Raw genomic sequence first — 15,278 nt, 5'->3', positions numbered from 1 at the left:
AATGTGTACAGACTTCAACTTGAATTTACCTTAAGGCCTTCAGCTTTTTTTCTTGCAAAACCCATGCCACCAATCAGATAATCTTCACCGATAGACAAGTGAAGGAATATATTGATATCAGATGGTGTTTCAGTAATGGTACACAGACTAGAGTAATAACTCATAGCACAGCACAGGGGTTCCTTTGACCCTCATAAATCCCTGTGAGAATCTTAGAATCATAGAATAATTAAGGTTGGAAAAGACCTCCAAGATCATCTGGTCCAACCATCCCCTTACTACCAATATCACCCACTAGACCATGCCCTTAAGCATCACATAAAACCTTTCCTTAAACACCCCCAGGGGGAACAGTGGCGCCACCACCTCCCTGGGCAAGTTTGCTAGTGCTTCAAAGCCCTAGAAATTATACCATAATAAGGTACGAGCTCACCTAATGACAAATGCACCTATTCCATAAATCTTCTTGCTGAGGAGACAGGGTTTCATTCTGTTTGCTCTTGTTAAAATTGTCTCATCATTTAGTTGTCATACAGTGCTTTTATTGGTCACAAATGGATTTTGACTCTGAGCCTATGAATGGAAGTTTGACCCAAGTTCCAAAGAGTTCAAAACAAGTGAAATGCAAACAAACCTTTCATCTTTCACAAACCCTTAATGATCATTTGATGAAATAAAGTTTGGTAACACCATCATTTTAACTCCCATAGGACAATTCAGACCATAGAAAACCAAAAGGTAAAATGTGGTTTTAGAAGTGGTTCTGTACAAGTGATTAAAATAAATAATGATGTATGATGCCTATTTCTGCATCTCATTTGGATCCCAATTTTCCATTTAAATAATGGGACCAAGAGTAAAATCATCTTAATTTTGAACTTTGTGACAAGTATATAAAATCATGTTCATCATGACTATGTAGGTTACATTCTTCTTTCTGTGACAACAGAAGATAGCAACTATAAATCTCCTTTCCACTGAGGTTGTCCAGAATCAATTATATTGATTCTAGATCCAATACAGAGTTTGCCACAGCAAGCTTTTCTGAGAGATATCCACAAAAATATTTCCTGAGGGAAACTGGACTTACAGAAGAATAAATAGAATTCCACAGCTCTGAAATGGTGTGCCCAGGACTTGATACTAGGGCCAATACTGTAATACCTTTCTTAAGAACCTGGATATTGTGACCAATCATAGAATCATAGAATATCCTGAGTTGGAAGGGACCCCCCTAAGGATCATCAAGTCCAACTCCTGGCACCACACAGGTCTACACAAAAATTCAGACCATACAACTAAGAGCACAATCCAAATGCTTATTAAACTGCCCCTCTACTCCCCCTCGTGAGGAAGCTGTAGGCCGTGATGAGGCCTCCCGTCAGCCTCCTCTTCTCCAGGCTGAACAGGCCGAGTGACCTCAGGGGCTCCTCATACGTCTTCTCCTCTAGGCCTTTCACCATCTTCATAGCCCTTCTCTGGACACTCTCCAACAGTTTCACGTCCTTTGTGTACTGTGGTGCCCAGAACTGCACACAGAATACTTGAGGTGAGGCCACACCAGTGCAGAGGTAGAGTGGGACAATCACTTCCCTCGACTGACTAGCGATGCTATGCTTGATGTACCCCAGGATACAGTTGGCCCTCCTGGGTGCCAGGGCACACTGCTGGCTCATATTTAGCTTGCTATCAGCCACAACCCCCAGATCCCTCTCTGTGGTGCTGCTCTCCAGCGTCTCATCGCCCAATCTGTACATATAGCCAGGGTTGCCCCATCTCAGGTGCAAGACCTGGCACTTGCTCTTGTCAAGCTTCATGCAGTTGGTGATCGCCCAGCTACCAAGTGCAACCTCAGCAAGTTTTCATATGGTGCAAAATTCAGATGAAAAGTTGACAGAGTAAATGGCTGTGTCTCCATTCAGAGGTACCTTGAGAAACTGCTGAATTTCATTAAGATTCCTTCCTTCCAAAGGAAAATGAAAAAAACTGCATCATCTGGTGAGGCATATACCAGTGCAGGTGGGGGCCCACTAGTTAGAAAGCAGCTTTTCAGGGAGAGAGAGAGAAAAAAAAAAAAAAAAAAAATGTGTGTGTGTGGTGGGAGGTTGAATTCTGGTGGCCAGCATATTGACCATGAATGAGCAGTGTTCCTTTGGGGCAAAGAAGGCCAAGGTAGAGCATTGCCAGCACGTCAAGGCAGGTGATCCTTTCCCTCAGCACTGGTGAGGTGGGTCAGGAGTATTCGGTCCAGTTCTGGGATCTCCAGTACAAGAAAGGCACATAATTGAGGAAATTCAGTCAAGGGCCATGAAGATGATTAAGGGCCTGGAGCATCCCTGCTGTGAGGAAATGCTGTGATCTGGGACTGTTCAGCCTAGAGAAGGGAAGGCTCGGAGGGGATCCTATTGATGTGTCTAAATACCTGATGGGGGCATGGGTAAAGAAGAATGAGTCAGACTCATCAAAGAGGTGCCCAAATACAGGATGGTAGGCAGTAGGAACAAACTGAAATACAAGAAATTGCATTTAACTGTGCATCTTTTTTTTTCTATTGATACTAGTCAAACATTAGAACAGGTTGCCCACCTACTACAAAAACTCTAAATATGGCTACAAAAAAAGTAGCTTACTGTTCCACTGAGTCCTAAGACACTAAAAATAAGTCTAAAAATGAAATGCCTTATCTCCATACAGACCTATTCTCTCACCAATGCAACAACACATGATATTCTTACTAGTGTGCTAATTTGCATGATATTCTTACTAGTGTGCTACATTTTTAGAAAGCCAGCTTTAAGAAAAAAACTTTTTATGACCCCTTTCCTATTTATTAGGGATATTCTGCCTTTTCAACAGAAAAAAAAAATAAAACTGATAAATTAATAAAAATACTAAGATTTAGATACTTCTATTTAATTACTCCTAATTAAACAGACTATCCTAACAGAACAAAATCAGCTACATACTAAGAGGTCAGGCAATAAATTTTTACTGTTGATGTATGACTTCTCTGTTTTCTTTACAGAACACAGCTTCAACTCCAATGACACTGACAAGAATGCAATCAATCTGTTTTTCAGACTAGTCAAGAACTAGTATTTCCAGTGCTGTTGTTTCAGGGAATGAGAAAAAAAAATCTATTAGCAGAGACTTGTCAATTACAATTTCATTTAGAAAGCAGTTAGAACCACTCTATTTGCATTTTTATGTGAAATTAGCTTCTTATATTATATTCAGCTACAGATATTCTCATATATGTGGGGGTGTGTATGAACATCTGTTTCTTTGTTACTGTGTGCCTTTGAAGGAGTTCATTGAGCACAGGGAAAGACATTACTGTTTCCATTCAAATTTATAAACAACCAATAAATCAGAAAATATACACAATGATCACTCACACTGACAGCTGTGCTACAGAGATGAGGGCCTGAAGTAACTTTAAAAGTTATGTAATTTGTCACTTGTAGAGTGGGAACATTCAGACTGGTAACACAACTGAGCTTAGGCACAAGAAAGCTTCCATGCAGCTTATTGTAGGCAAGAGCCTTTCTATTTAGCAGCTATAAATAAACAAGAACAGCCAGGAGGATCAGATCAAAGGGGCCACCTAGTCCTGCATTTGTCTATTGGTAGTCAACAGCAAATATATATATTTTATATATATATATATATATATATATAAATATATATAAATATATATATATATATATTTGCTGTTGACTATATATTATATATATATATAATCTATCTATAAATATACATATATATAAAACATCTATAAAGAGGACAAGATAAATATGTAATGACTTTACAGAATGCTGTCTTGGTCTCCAGCAGTTTATGACTCAGAATTTGTACGTGCATTTAATAGTAACTTCTGCCAGCAGGCTTCAGAAAACAAGTATTTTGGTATGCAGTAACAAAATTGTACTTCTGTAGAACCACGGAGGTATTGCTCAGTGAAGCTAAGTGTCACAGCGAACTGCATAGAAGCAGAAGCAGCAACAGACTCAGTTTGAAAGAAGAGTCAGAGACATGACCTCCTCTTCTGCAAGCTTTCTGACAATGGCAGAAGAGGTTCTTGGCTTTCTTACAGCCCTAGACTACGGAAATGAAAAATAAAGCATAGCCGCCAATGCCTTCATAAGTATATTGATTCCTCCCCAACTTTGCCACTGGAGAGAAGAAACTTTTGATGATTCAAAGGCAAAAAAAAAAAAAAAAAAAAAAAAAAAAAGGAACAAAAAGCATTTACATGTAGTGTGAGTTTAAAGAGGACTCTAATGTGTCCCTCTTATGGAGTCTCCTATATCGGAGTAGGAAATGCCTGCTTAATCCAAAACCTGCTATCTGCATTTCTACTAAATGCTGGTCTTCTTAATCCCAAAGGTGGCTCCAGAGATTGCTGTTTAATGGTATGTCATTTTAAGTTTCAAGCATTTTTTATATATTTGTTTAGAAATTTTACAGCTACAATATAAATGGCAAATATTAGGAGAATAAGTGTATATAATGTCTATACATATTTTTTTCCAAGAGTTCTGTTCATTTTGACTATTTTTCTCTCTCCCAAATATTGGGGGGCGCCCCCCCCCCACTCCCCCAAGGGGGCTTTATATAAACTTCATTTTAGTAGCCTTTAAACTTCAAATTAGTAGCCTTTCAGCAACTATCTCCATAGGTTGCGCTTCTAAGTAAAATTTTCAGAAAGAATAATTGTTTCTGCTAAACTTTTTGTTCTTTTGGAGCTTAGTACTAATACTTAGTACAAATGAACAGTAACTGCTGCATTCTGTACCCTTGGGTTACCAACAAGTGCATGAACTACACCTCCATGCTTCAGAGGATTTAGCACCTTTGAGATCTTGTTAGAATGTCTTGTGACTATTAGTTGTTGTTTTTAATTAATATACACGCAGATCAGTTCTACTTTTTTTTGCACTACAGACATCTAATTCCCTGAACATCCTACAGTGTGAGACCTGATGGGGTTTTGCTGTATCTCAGCTTTTGATGTGGCCTCTGCAGACGTATCACACATTGTTTTTCAGGCTATATTTTTTTTTTCAGCTGAACATGCCTGTATTTTTATAAATCTCTGTATCAGTTCCAAATACAAATTTGAGAAATATTCTTGAGGGAACATTTGCTCTCAATAATTTACCCAGATTTATGTTCTACTGCCAGAATACAATCACAGCTAAAAACCAAGCTCCATTATCAGTTCATATCTCCTTTACTGTGGATTTGTGGTCAATTTCTGTCACAACTAGTTCCTTATGCATGGAACTTTATTATTATTATTATTATTAAAGAGGTATACAACAAAATTAGATCTAACCATCCAAGCTTATCACAAGCTTACTGTCAACTGTCCACTAGCTATTAATAGTAGTAAGTGCTGACTAGACAACTATATAAGGTCCCACAGCTGTTTCTGCTCATTGTTATTTAACTTAAGATAAAAAGTTGTGGTTCTTAGTTACGGAACAGATTTATCCTGCTCTGTCTTCATGGCTAAAGTGGATCTGGAGAATAAATCTCAACAGCAAAAAAGTTACCTCAGGAATTCTCTTGGTGAAGAGGATCCACCTGAGAATCAGTGAAGGCAGTCAGGGGACAACTAGACAGAGTTATCATCACTAGGGAGAAATTGAGATGAAGGGAGCTCGTGAAATTCTGAAAGGGGGAACTCCCTAGAAAGCCCTTACACAAAATACTTGTTAGATACGAATATACCCTCAGGATTTCTTCATACATAGCATTATAACATCATTTGCCTACTTCACAGTAAATTTAATTGCAAAAGACATTACCTACCTAAACCTGTAAAATCCAGCAATAATCCTACTGTTGTCCAGAACTTGAGGTTTGGGGGAAAATAGCCCCACAAACATATTTTTTAAAAAAAAAACAGATTACCAACACGTTAAAAATCACTGATGATGTTTTAGTTGTTAGGGAACAGAAGCAGATCTTTATAATCTGCAACGTTTTCAGTCTTCCATTCCCCTTTGAGGGAAGTAATACTGTTAAGAACTCTTGATTCTCCTCTCTCAATGAGATAACACTAATAAAATGGAGGCCTTATGAACTTGATCTACAGAGGGGAAATAGGGTCTTTGAGGGTACCTATTAATATAGGTAGTTCTGTTTTATTTCAAAAGAAAGCATTTTATCTGATGGAATTAGAATTTTAATTACTTAATTACATTTACTATTTTCATTGTTTATACTGTCAGTGCTGTCCGTGGTGCCTTTTTGTTTTCCATACAGTACATAAGTTGTGAAATATGAATGTTTTTGTTAGTTATCAGAGAGTAATACAGTAAGTGTTTGAAGAATCAAAACCTAAAACACTCCTCACAAGTCTGTGAAAAGTGGACTTCTTTTTTCCCCAAAACAGATAAACAATATAAAAGCTCTGCAAAAAAAATGCTGCAAAATTGGCTGCAGATTAAGTATAATTGTCTAAACAATTGAAACATGGATTTAAAACCAGTTAGCTATGATAGAAGTGAAACTAGTAACAACACTGAAAACAAACTAAGCATCAGATTTCCAATCTAGAATGTTAAGATCATTTTGGCATCACTTCATTGCTTTCGCGTAAGAAAGGGCATCCTTTGTAAATAATCACTGATTAAAGTGGCTTGTAACTTAAATAGTATTCAAAGTAAGACACAATGAGGATGCCACAATGATGGAGTTCTCAATTACGTTACAATAAATTTAGCTCGTGTTATCACAGTTATAGGATTCTTTACACTGTGATAAGATCAAAATAATTGATTGGTATGCTTTTCTACTGAGAATCTGAACAGCACAAGAAAGTACGTATCTGAATTTTAATGGTATGCAGACAAGTGGCATTTACATAAAGATCCCCCTCCACTAGTTATTTACTTTACGAACGATACTATGGGATAGCTTGAACTGGCTTCACAAAAGGAAGTAAAGCAATCTTATTGACAAGCATCTCATGATGAATACTACTTGGTATCCCCGAGAGTATTTAGAGGGCAGATTTTATTATCATAAATTTCAAAACATCAAATATCATCATGGCTTGAATATTCAAAATTTTTACTGGATTACATATAATTTTCAAGTTAGGATGGAGCTGAGAGGAAAATCTGGAACTCTTTTTTATTATGTAAACTTAAGACTTAGCCTCTTATAACAGTGAACCATGTAAGCTGTGATAATTAGGCCACATAAACATCACTATCTAAAATGTAAAGTAGAGATGCAGAATTTTAATAAACTACAATTTACAAGGATTTAGATCTGACATTAGGTTAAGCTTCAAGTCTCAAAAAAAACATTTGTAAGAGAATAAGTCAAGCAATTCCACATAATTAACAAAAAACTATGGTCTTATTATCAGAGGTTCAAATTTATATTATAAAGCCTACCTATTTTTTTCAGCATATTCATAAAATACTAGATATATTTTACTATTTAGAATATATTGATATAAATATTTATACTTGAAATATAAAAAAATGTGAAATCTTTATGAAAGCTTATCAGACACTATCTGCATTTATGCAATTTTAGAAAATGACCATATCAATGCTGAACTTGGTGTAACAGTATTTCAAAGGCAGTTTGATGCAGAGGTATGGATGACAGCATATAAGCTATCATCTAGATGCCTAAGTTGTCGCATGTATATCAAAGGAAAAAAAAAAAAGGCTAAGGAAGATGATTAGATTTCATGAGAAGGCTAGCATATTTTTGGACCACCTCAGTTTCCATGTTTGCATTAAGTGTCAATTACTAGTGATGAAATTATTGTATTCACTCAGAAGGGAACTAATACTATTTTCCTGAAGATAAAAATCAGAGGTTACTTAAATTTGGGATCATCATCCTTTTGGGTTAATACAATCTATATAGTGTTAGACAAACGTGGTGTCATACAGTCCTAGTGTGTTATGTGCAACTACTGACTCAACTAACGTAAGGCAGATAAAATCCATATTTCTCTCTCTCCCTCTCTCTCTCTCTAAAATCTTAGTTCTGTTGTTGTTGTTTGTTTGTTTTTTCCTGAATGCAAAATGTCCGTAATACCTCCCAAACACCTATTTTTTTATGGTTACTTATACAAGACATGAAGCAGAAGGTAACACCATTGACAACAAAACCCTACTCTTAAAATTACTTTTAGAAGCAGATGAAAGTTGAAGAAATCTAAAGGAAGGGACTTCAAGAACAAAGGAGAATCTAGGACAGGTTAAATGTCTGTGTTGTAAACAAGACCAGTGGTTAACGAAACAAGGTTAGGATGGTGATATAAATCCAGTTTAAGCACTGGATAGCAGTGCAGATCTTGAAAGTTACAGGCACAATTTGAAAGCAGGAGCTCCAGAACTGTAAACAAGTCACTAATTAACGGTCATTGGAGAAAACACAACCTTAAACTGGGGAAAGACTGCTCTAACGTGTGAGAAAAGCAGCAGCAAAGCAAGGAAAAAAATCCAGATGAAGGTAGTACTGTGGCCTGGGAGAGTAACAACACCTGAAGGATTTTGCATCATGTAATCTAGGGATAAGAGAACAAAGGTTGGGAACTGTCTAGAAACTAAGTGATCCTATTAGAGACTAAGATCTCAAACTGGAAGTTGGGAGGGGACGAGAAGAGAAGACAGAAGGGAAGAAAAATACACCTTTCAGAACATTTCAGTTCTAGCTTACCTTGCTAAAGAGGTCTTGAGTTTGGTCATGTAATCTTGTCAACTATCAATGGTAGCCATCATTACTATCTATATAAAATCAAATCCATGGGTTTTTATACTAACATAAAATTTAGGGCTCAAATGTTAAGGACTGACTGCTTGACTATGTAGTGATAGTGATTGATAGCAATAAAAAGTAGTAAATTTTTTTGAAAGTCTATGCTACTTTTCTTAGTAAGCATAGTTGTAATAAGAATACCAAAGTAAAAACAAACAAAAATACTACCTCCCCGCTCCAAGCTCCCACTTGGCACATTGTTGCTGTACTTGCTGACAAATATATGTACCAAAAGTGCTTTCCACTCCAAGAATTTGGGTTTTCTAATAGACTTTTAAATTAACAATTCAATGTAAAAAGCACAAGAAACCTTACAAAGAGCTCTGCAGAACAACAATGCAGCAACGGCCAATTTAGTGACTATCAGATCTAATACACTTATAGCTTCAGGTAACCTTAATATCATCTTTTACTATCATCTGCTGTTTAGTTGAGGGACCTTAAGTGGTTGCTAAAAAGGGCAAGAAATCTCTTTCTGTATGTTTATATGATCTAAGAAAAACCAAACCAAACAACAACAACAAAAACTACTAACAGACAAAGCAGCTGTTTACTCAATGTCTTAGCTGATTTGTGGATGATAAATAGATAGTTCTAAGCCACATTAGTTGAAGCAGTAGGTTTAGCTACCATAGGGCTATAAATACACACGTGGGCATATGATTCAGAAGTCTGTAACATTAGCATCTGTTTTACAGAAGCAGGAAAATAGGAAGAACAGGACTGGGGAGGAACTTTAGTTTACCCAAAAGGACTATCAATTATACATCCAAAGCAGTATCAGTCGTCTTACAGCATGTCTTAGAGAAGAGTATCTAACCTCTTTTGAAACACTTCCAACCACACATGAATACAGACACCAGTTTTACCCTTTTTCTAGTCTTCCGGACTATCTTCTGTGAGCTTTAGAAAGATTGTCACTGATAGTTTCCTGATTGGGTCTTGATTTTACTTCTAAAGAATTAAAATTTGTGTGTTCAGAAGACAGCCTCTTGGTTTCCATCTTAATATAAAGCTTTAGTTTCACACCTCAAGACACACTCCTACCCGGGGTATTAGTGAAACAAGAAAGAGACAAATAATCATTTATGCCCAAGGTGCCAACCAGGGTTTGAGTGGGAAACTGTTAACAAGATCTGCCCAGAGAAAAAACCAACCAAACAAAAAAAACAGTAGCTCATGATAATTTACAGAGTAAGTCATATATCATTCTGAATGATTCCAGAAACCCAGTCTAAGGTAAATTATAGCAGTATAAGAATCATCAGACATCTTCTTTAGTAACAGAGAATTCACAGTGTCTGTGGTCTCTTGGTACAAAAACAACACAGCATAAATGAATAACTTTAAAAATGCATGACAGAGGTTTCTTTGAAGGTGTTTCAACAGGGACCTGTTGAAATAACAATTGACATACTCAAGAATCCATAGTACTTCAGGAAGGGCTTATTCTCATATAAGAACAAAAATGAATATGTATCCCTGGCTAAAAAAAAAAAAAAATGACTTTATGATTTGGAGAGCGTCTGTTCTCAGGTAACATAACAGATTCTCAGCATAACTGAATTTATACTTGGTCGCACAAGGTTCAATATGTTCTAATGGAAAAATATTAAGCAACGTTATGAGTTCTAAAATACCTTGAGGAAATCAGATAAGCTAGAGAAGCTTGTTAACAAACCAAAATTTATGAATCTCTTTGACATAAAGTTTAACCATTGAAAAGCGATGATTTATTCTGTCTTTTCTCCATAGCACATTTAGATTAAATAAATAGCAGCCTTGTTTCCAGTAAAATGCTGGATAAAATACATTACTAACCTGTTTTCATTTCTAACAAACGCTTTTTCTTTTGTTGCCTCTCTTGTTTTTCTTTTTCTGCTTTCTCCTTAGCTATTTTAGCACGCCTCTGTTTTTCTTCTGCTTCTCTCCTTCTCATATTATCCTTCACTGCTTGCTGTGGAAATAAAAACAATGGGTTCCATTAAAACTGAAGTCTTACCAAAAAGAAAGTTGAACAATAAACAAAAACACAGCTTAAAAATCACATCTAACTAACCTTAATTTATAGCCAAATAAATATTTTGCATTCCACATATATAGCACATTTTATTCTGAAAAGTAAGCAATTCAGAAGACATAAGAAGCATACTAATTAGCCCCAAATAGGGATTATAAATTCAGCAAAAAATACAGCTTAAGAATACACATTAATGCAGGAAGAAGTCAAATATCTGAACAACCTGTTTTACTTGTAGTTCTAAAACAGTTTCAACATTTATTCTTACTCCTACACCAAAAAAAAAAAAAAACACCACAAAATTGCTTCTGTGACATAGCAGTGTATTTTTCTTATTCTTATCTACAAGTGCATTAATTCAATGGGTTTATAAATTCTTGTTTTCTGGTTAATAGCCATACAATGCTGTTTATTTTGAATCGTAAATAAGCACTCCAAAGGTTCTAATAATGCCATAATAGAACTGAGAATTTTAGAGACTTTAAATAATTATTTTACATATTCGGACACTAAGAAAAAAAAAAAAAAAAGGTACCAAATTCAATAGTTTTTTAAGATAACCTTTCCACGATTTTAATGGCAGCCCCATACACCGGTAATTGACAGTGAATTACTGTGGCTTACATCAGTGCAACATTGCTGGAATACGCATGCCAATACACATGCTCAGATCTTCCTAAGTTCTTCACTCATTTTTTTTTTGGATTTGGATAGCTCAATGTGCTCTAGATTTGGTGGTCACAGAGTGCAAATGTTAGCTTTTGTGAAGTGCACTGCAACATTAGCTATGAACCTGAAACCTGTGTCTCCAGATTTAAACATACTTAGTTTTCATGAACTGAAAACGCAAAAAGCATCATAAGTAGATGACATTGTATTTAAATTGTCAACTTTGCTTGACAACAAGAATGACATAATTTCACCTTGGCACACCTACCAGTGACTTAAGTAGTCTTTTCATTTTGGACTTCAAGAATCGAGTGATTGTTTAGCACTAAGTTTAAACATCTTTTGAGCTAAGCTTCCAAGATGCCAAACACCTTCCATTTCTGTCAGTAATCAAAACCAACGCTAAACAATTCTGAAAATCAAACCTCAGGTGTCTCACGCTAGGCATCTCAAAAATCTTTTCGAAAAAGACTCAAACCTGAGCAGCTACTCAATATTTTGTTTAGTGTCATTGAATGATAAGTGGTTTCATGCCTTATCTACACACCTTTTTCATATAGCCTTCAAACTGTGCTCTGCATGACAGAATTATTAATTTTCCTCAAGGTTTCTCCTATCGTGCTCATCAATAATATCTGTTTGAAAGCATTAATGAATCTATCTTTATAACACTGCTGTGAAGTAGGAGGTTAGTTTCGGTGCTAGTTTTACAGACACAGAAAAGTATGGAAAAATAGAGATACGGAGAATCATTACTTTGTGTCTCCAGTTCAAGACAAACCTGAGCATTTAGCATTCTTATTCCATAGTATTTAAATGGAAGTTGTGGCTTAAACATTAAAAATTAAATTAACATTAAATTAACTATTTCATAACATTTAGGATTTTTGAAATTGGACTCCCGTGTTTCAAATTAGGAACTGAGCAAGTTAGGAAAATATAACTGATGTCCATATTTGAATAATCAGGTGCACAGAATCACAGAACTATGTAGGTTGGAAAAGATGCCTAATATCAAAGTCCAACTATCAACCTGACCTACCAGGTCTCATTGCTCAACCCTGTGCTACATCTACACATCTCTTAAATACCTCCAGGGAAGGTGACTCCACCACACTCCTGGGTAGCCCATTCCTATGCTTGACCACCCTCTCCATGAAGAAATTATTTCTATTATCCAATCTAAATCTCCCCAGCACAACTTGAGACTATCTCCTTGCATTCTATCACTTGTCACCTGAGAAAAGTGACCCTCTTCATTGTAATCTTCTTTCAGATCTTTGTAGAGAATGACGAGGTCTCCCCTCAGCTGCCTCCTCTCCAGACTAAACAACCCCAGTTCCCTTATATGTCATTTTCTACTCCTTGCACCAGCTTTGTTGCTCTTCTCTGCCAATGCTTTATCAACACAATCTGTTCTTACTGCCCACCCCCCCCCAACTTTACCAGTCTGCATATAATTATAAATAACCAAGGTAGTGATCCCCACTCATCCTAAACAAGAACTCTAAAAAAGTATTTCAAACCTTCCTAAAGTTGTTTGTGTATTTTAAACTGAGGAATATACCAGTCTTGAGTATGTTTTCTGAAGTGTATCGTTAAGTTAATCATCCTTCTTCCAGAAGAACTATACTGACAGCAGTAAAAGAACTTCCAATATTTTTTAGAGAACAGCTGATTATCCTGAAATTTGCCAAGAAGTCTGTTCATAGCCATATATAATAAGCCCTAAATGTTTAAAGAAATACTCTGGTGAGAAATTCCTACTTCACTTTTCAGAAAAGACTTCTGTTAAAACTCTTAAATCATATTTTGGTAGAACAAAAATAATAATAAAAAACAAACCTACGTTAAGATTAAAGAACACCTACTATTAATATTTATAAACACAATGAAAATGTGTTTGGACTCAAAAAACACCTAGAGAAAAATTCAGATTTCCAAAAAAATAAACACTTTTATAATGAGCTAGTACTTGTGAATGTTTGTATATTTGTTTGTATATAGTGCTTGCAGATTGATGTCCTGTGATAGAAGACTGAATCAATCTCAGTGTCTATGACTATTTTAGGTAACTCTAAGGCAAAAGTCTCCAAACTGACAGTGACTTTGAGTTATGCTTTTGACAGCATTCTGAGCTTTATACATAAAAAAGCCATCTAACAATAGCCTAATGTCTGTTTCTCATAATACAAACACTAAAAGTAATAAAATTGTTCTTAGCTACCTATCCCCAAAAGATCACGCTTTTAAAAGGTGAAAGAAGTAAGCATTTCAAATGTATAAAAAAAAAAATCCTAGATAATCTATTGTCAGATAAATTAAGGGTCCTCAGAAACAGACCGAGTTTGAGGAAATATGCTGTATTTTAAGCCAGGATAAGGAGATTTGATTTTGCTTAGAAGGGAACCTGATTACATATGTAAACCTTAACACTGATCAAGTGCTGCAGGCAGAAAAAAGATAAATAAAATAAAGTCTTGAATATGGATTTCATATGGGAGAAGCATGCATAGAATGACTGTTAAAAGGTTTGTTTTTAAATAAATAACAAGCATCTTTTAAAAAGAAAACACAATTGTATTTAAGAAAGGTGGAGTTCCAGATTTTCCCCCGTCAGTCATAAATATATGTAAGAGGTTCTGTAGTAAATTACATTAATTGCTATTAAGAATTTCCATTTCTATCAAAAAGAAACAATCCACAAATTATAATTCAAAATCTCATTCTCCTAACTTCATAGAATTTAGGATGTGCAAAGTAAAATTTCTGTTACAAGCATCAGATGCCATCAAAGAGAAAGAAAACTATTTTTAGTTTGTTCAATAATGTTTGTACAAAAATAATTTCTAAGAAATGTTATGGTTTAAATAAACAGACTGTACCGTGAACATTGTCCTGAAGTTGTTTAAGTCAGTTAAGAACTCCTCCACAGAAACTTTCTTCAGATCGATGGCATAGTATCTCATCACGTTCTGATACAACTTTTCCATGTTCTCATGCATCCGTGAGAGTTTCTGAAAATCTTCTTTGGCATGAACTAGAAAGCTGTACGCTGCTGTTAAGGCTGCAAGAATTCTCAGTAAATCCAGTCAAATCCACAGATTTTAACTTAACATAGATCTATGTTTCATATACATTTTTCATTTGCATTAAATAAAGTGTCAAGATAATTCCTTCCGTGTCATATACACCTCCTAGTATTTTCTGCTTACATTAGTGCTCTAAATAAATTAGGGTGTTTTCATCAATTTTTCTCTGCCACTTTTTATTTAAAGATTATTCTGCTACTAGCAGGTAATTTCATATGAAATGTATGGGACTAGTCTAACTTCAAGCACCTTTTTTTTTTTTTTAATATCGCTGTCTTGTTGAAAATAAATGTTTAGATATATAACTAAACAACAACATCATTATATTTACCCTTCAAAAAATCTTCCAAACCAACCAACCAAATAATAATAATAATTCTACATGAGATGAACCTAAAAATATAGTTTCCAAATCTGTTGGAGAAAGCTACTCAAGTGCATTCTCTTTCTCTCTCTCTTCCCCTGGTTCTCCAGAAACTAATTTGAAGTTTCATTTAAAAACATATGTACTATTATTTTTAAGGTCAAACACATAATTTTGGTTTAGGTAAATTAGAGCCTCAGAACTTATTTTCAAATATACTCACGTTAAAATAAAGATTTTTTTAAATTTGATTAGAACTAGTGTCTAACTTCACTGAAACGTATGCCATTTTGCCACATACATAAAAGCAAGATGGTATTTAGGTAGGTAT

The 15,278-nt window shown here is 35.4% G+C and overlaps 1 protein-coding gene across 4 annotated transcripts in view; it reads right to left on the bottom strand.

Annotated features, from left to right (window-relative positions):
- The window catches only part of DIAPH3 (diaphanous related formin 3), a 242,005-nt gene that overhangs the window by 73,638 nt on the left and 153,089 nt on the right, over positions 1-15,278 (bottom strand). For all 4 annotated transcript variants that reach the window (XM_035321732.1, XM_035321706.1, XM_035321713.1 and 1 more), the window contains 2 exons: positions 14,377-14,541; positions 10,624-10,759 (listed from right to left, as the gene is read on the bottom strand). In XM_035321732.1, the coding sequence (XP_035177623.1) occupies positions 10,624-10,759; positions 14,377-14,541 (301 nt within the window). The remainder of the gene's footprint in view (positions 1-10,623; positions 10,760-14,376; positions 14,542-15,278) is intronic.

The sequence above is a fragment of the Oxyura jamaicensis genome, chromosome 1 (assembly GCF_011077185.1).
Source record: "Oxyura jamaicensis isolate SHBP4307 breed ruddy duck chromosome 1, BPBGC_Ojam_1.0, whole genome shotgun sequence".
In the NCBI taxonomy this organism is placed as follows: domain Eukaryota; kingdom Metazoa; phylum Chordata; class Aves; order Anseriformes; family Anatidae; genus Oxyura; species Oxyura jamaicensis.
This window is presented reverse-complemented; position numbering and strand designations above follow the sequence as displayed.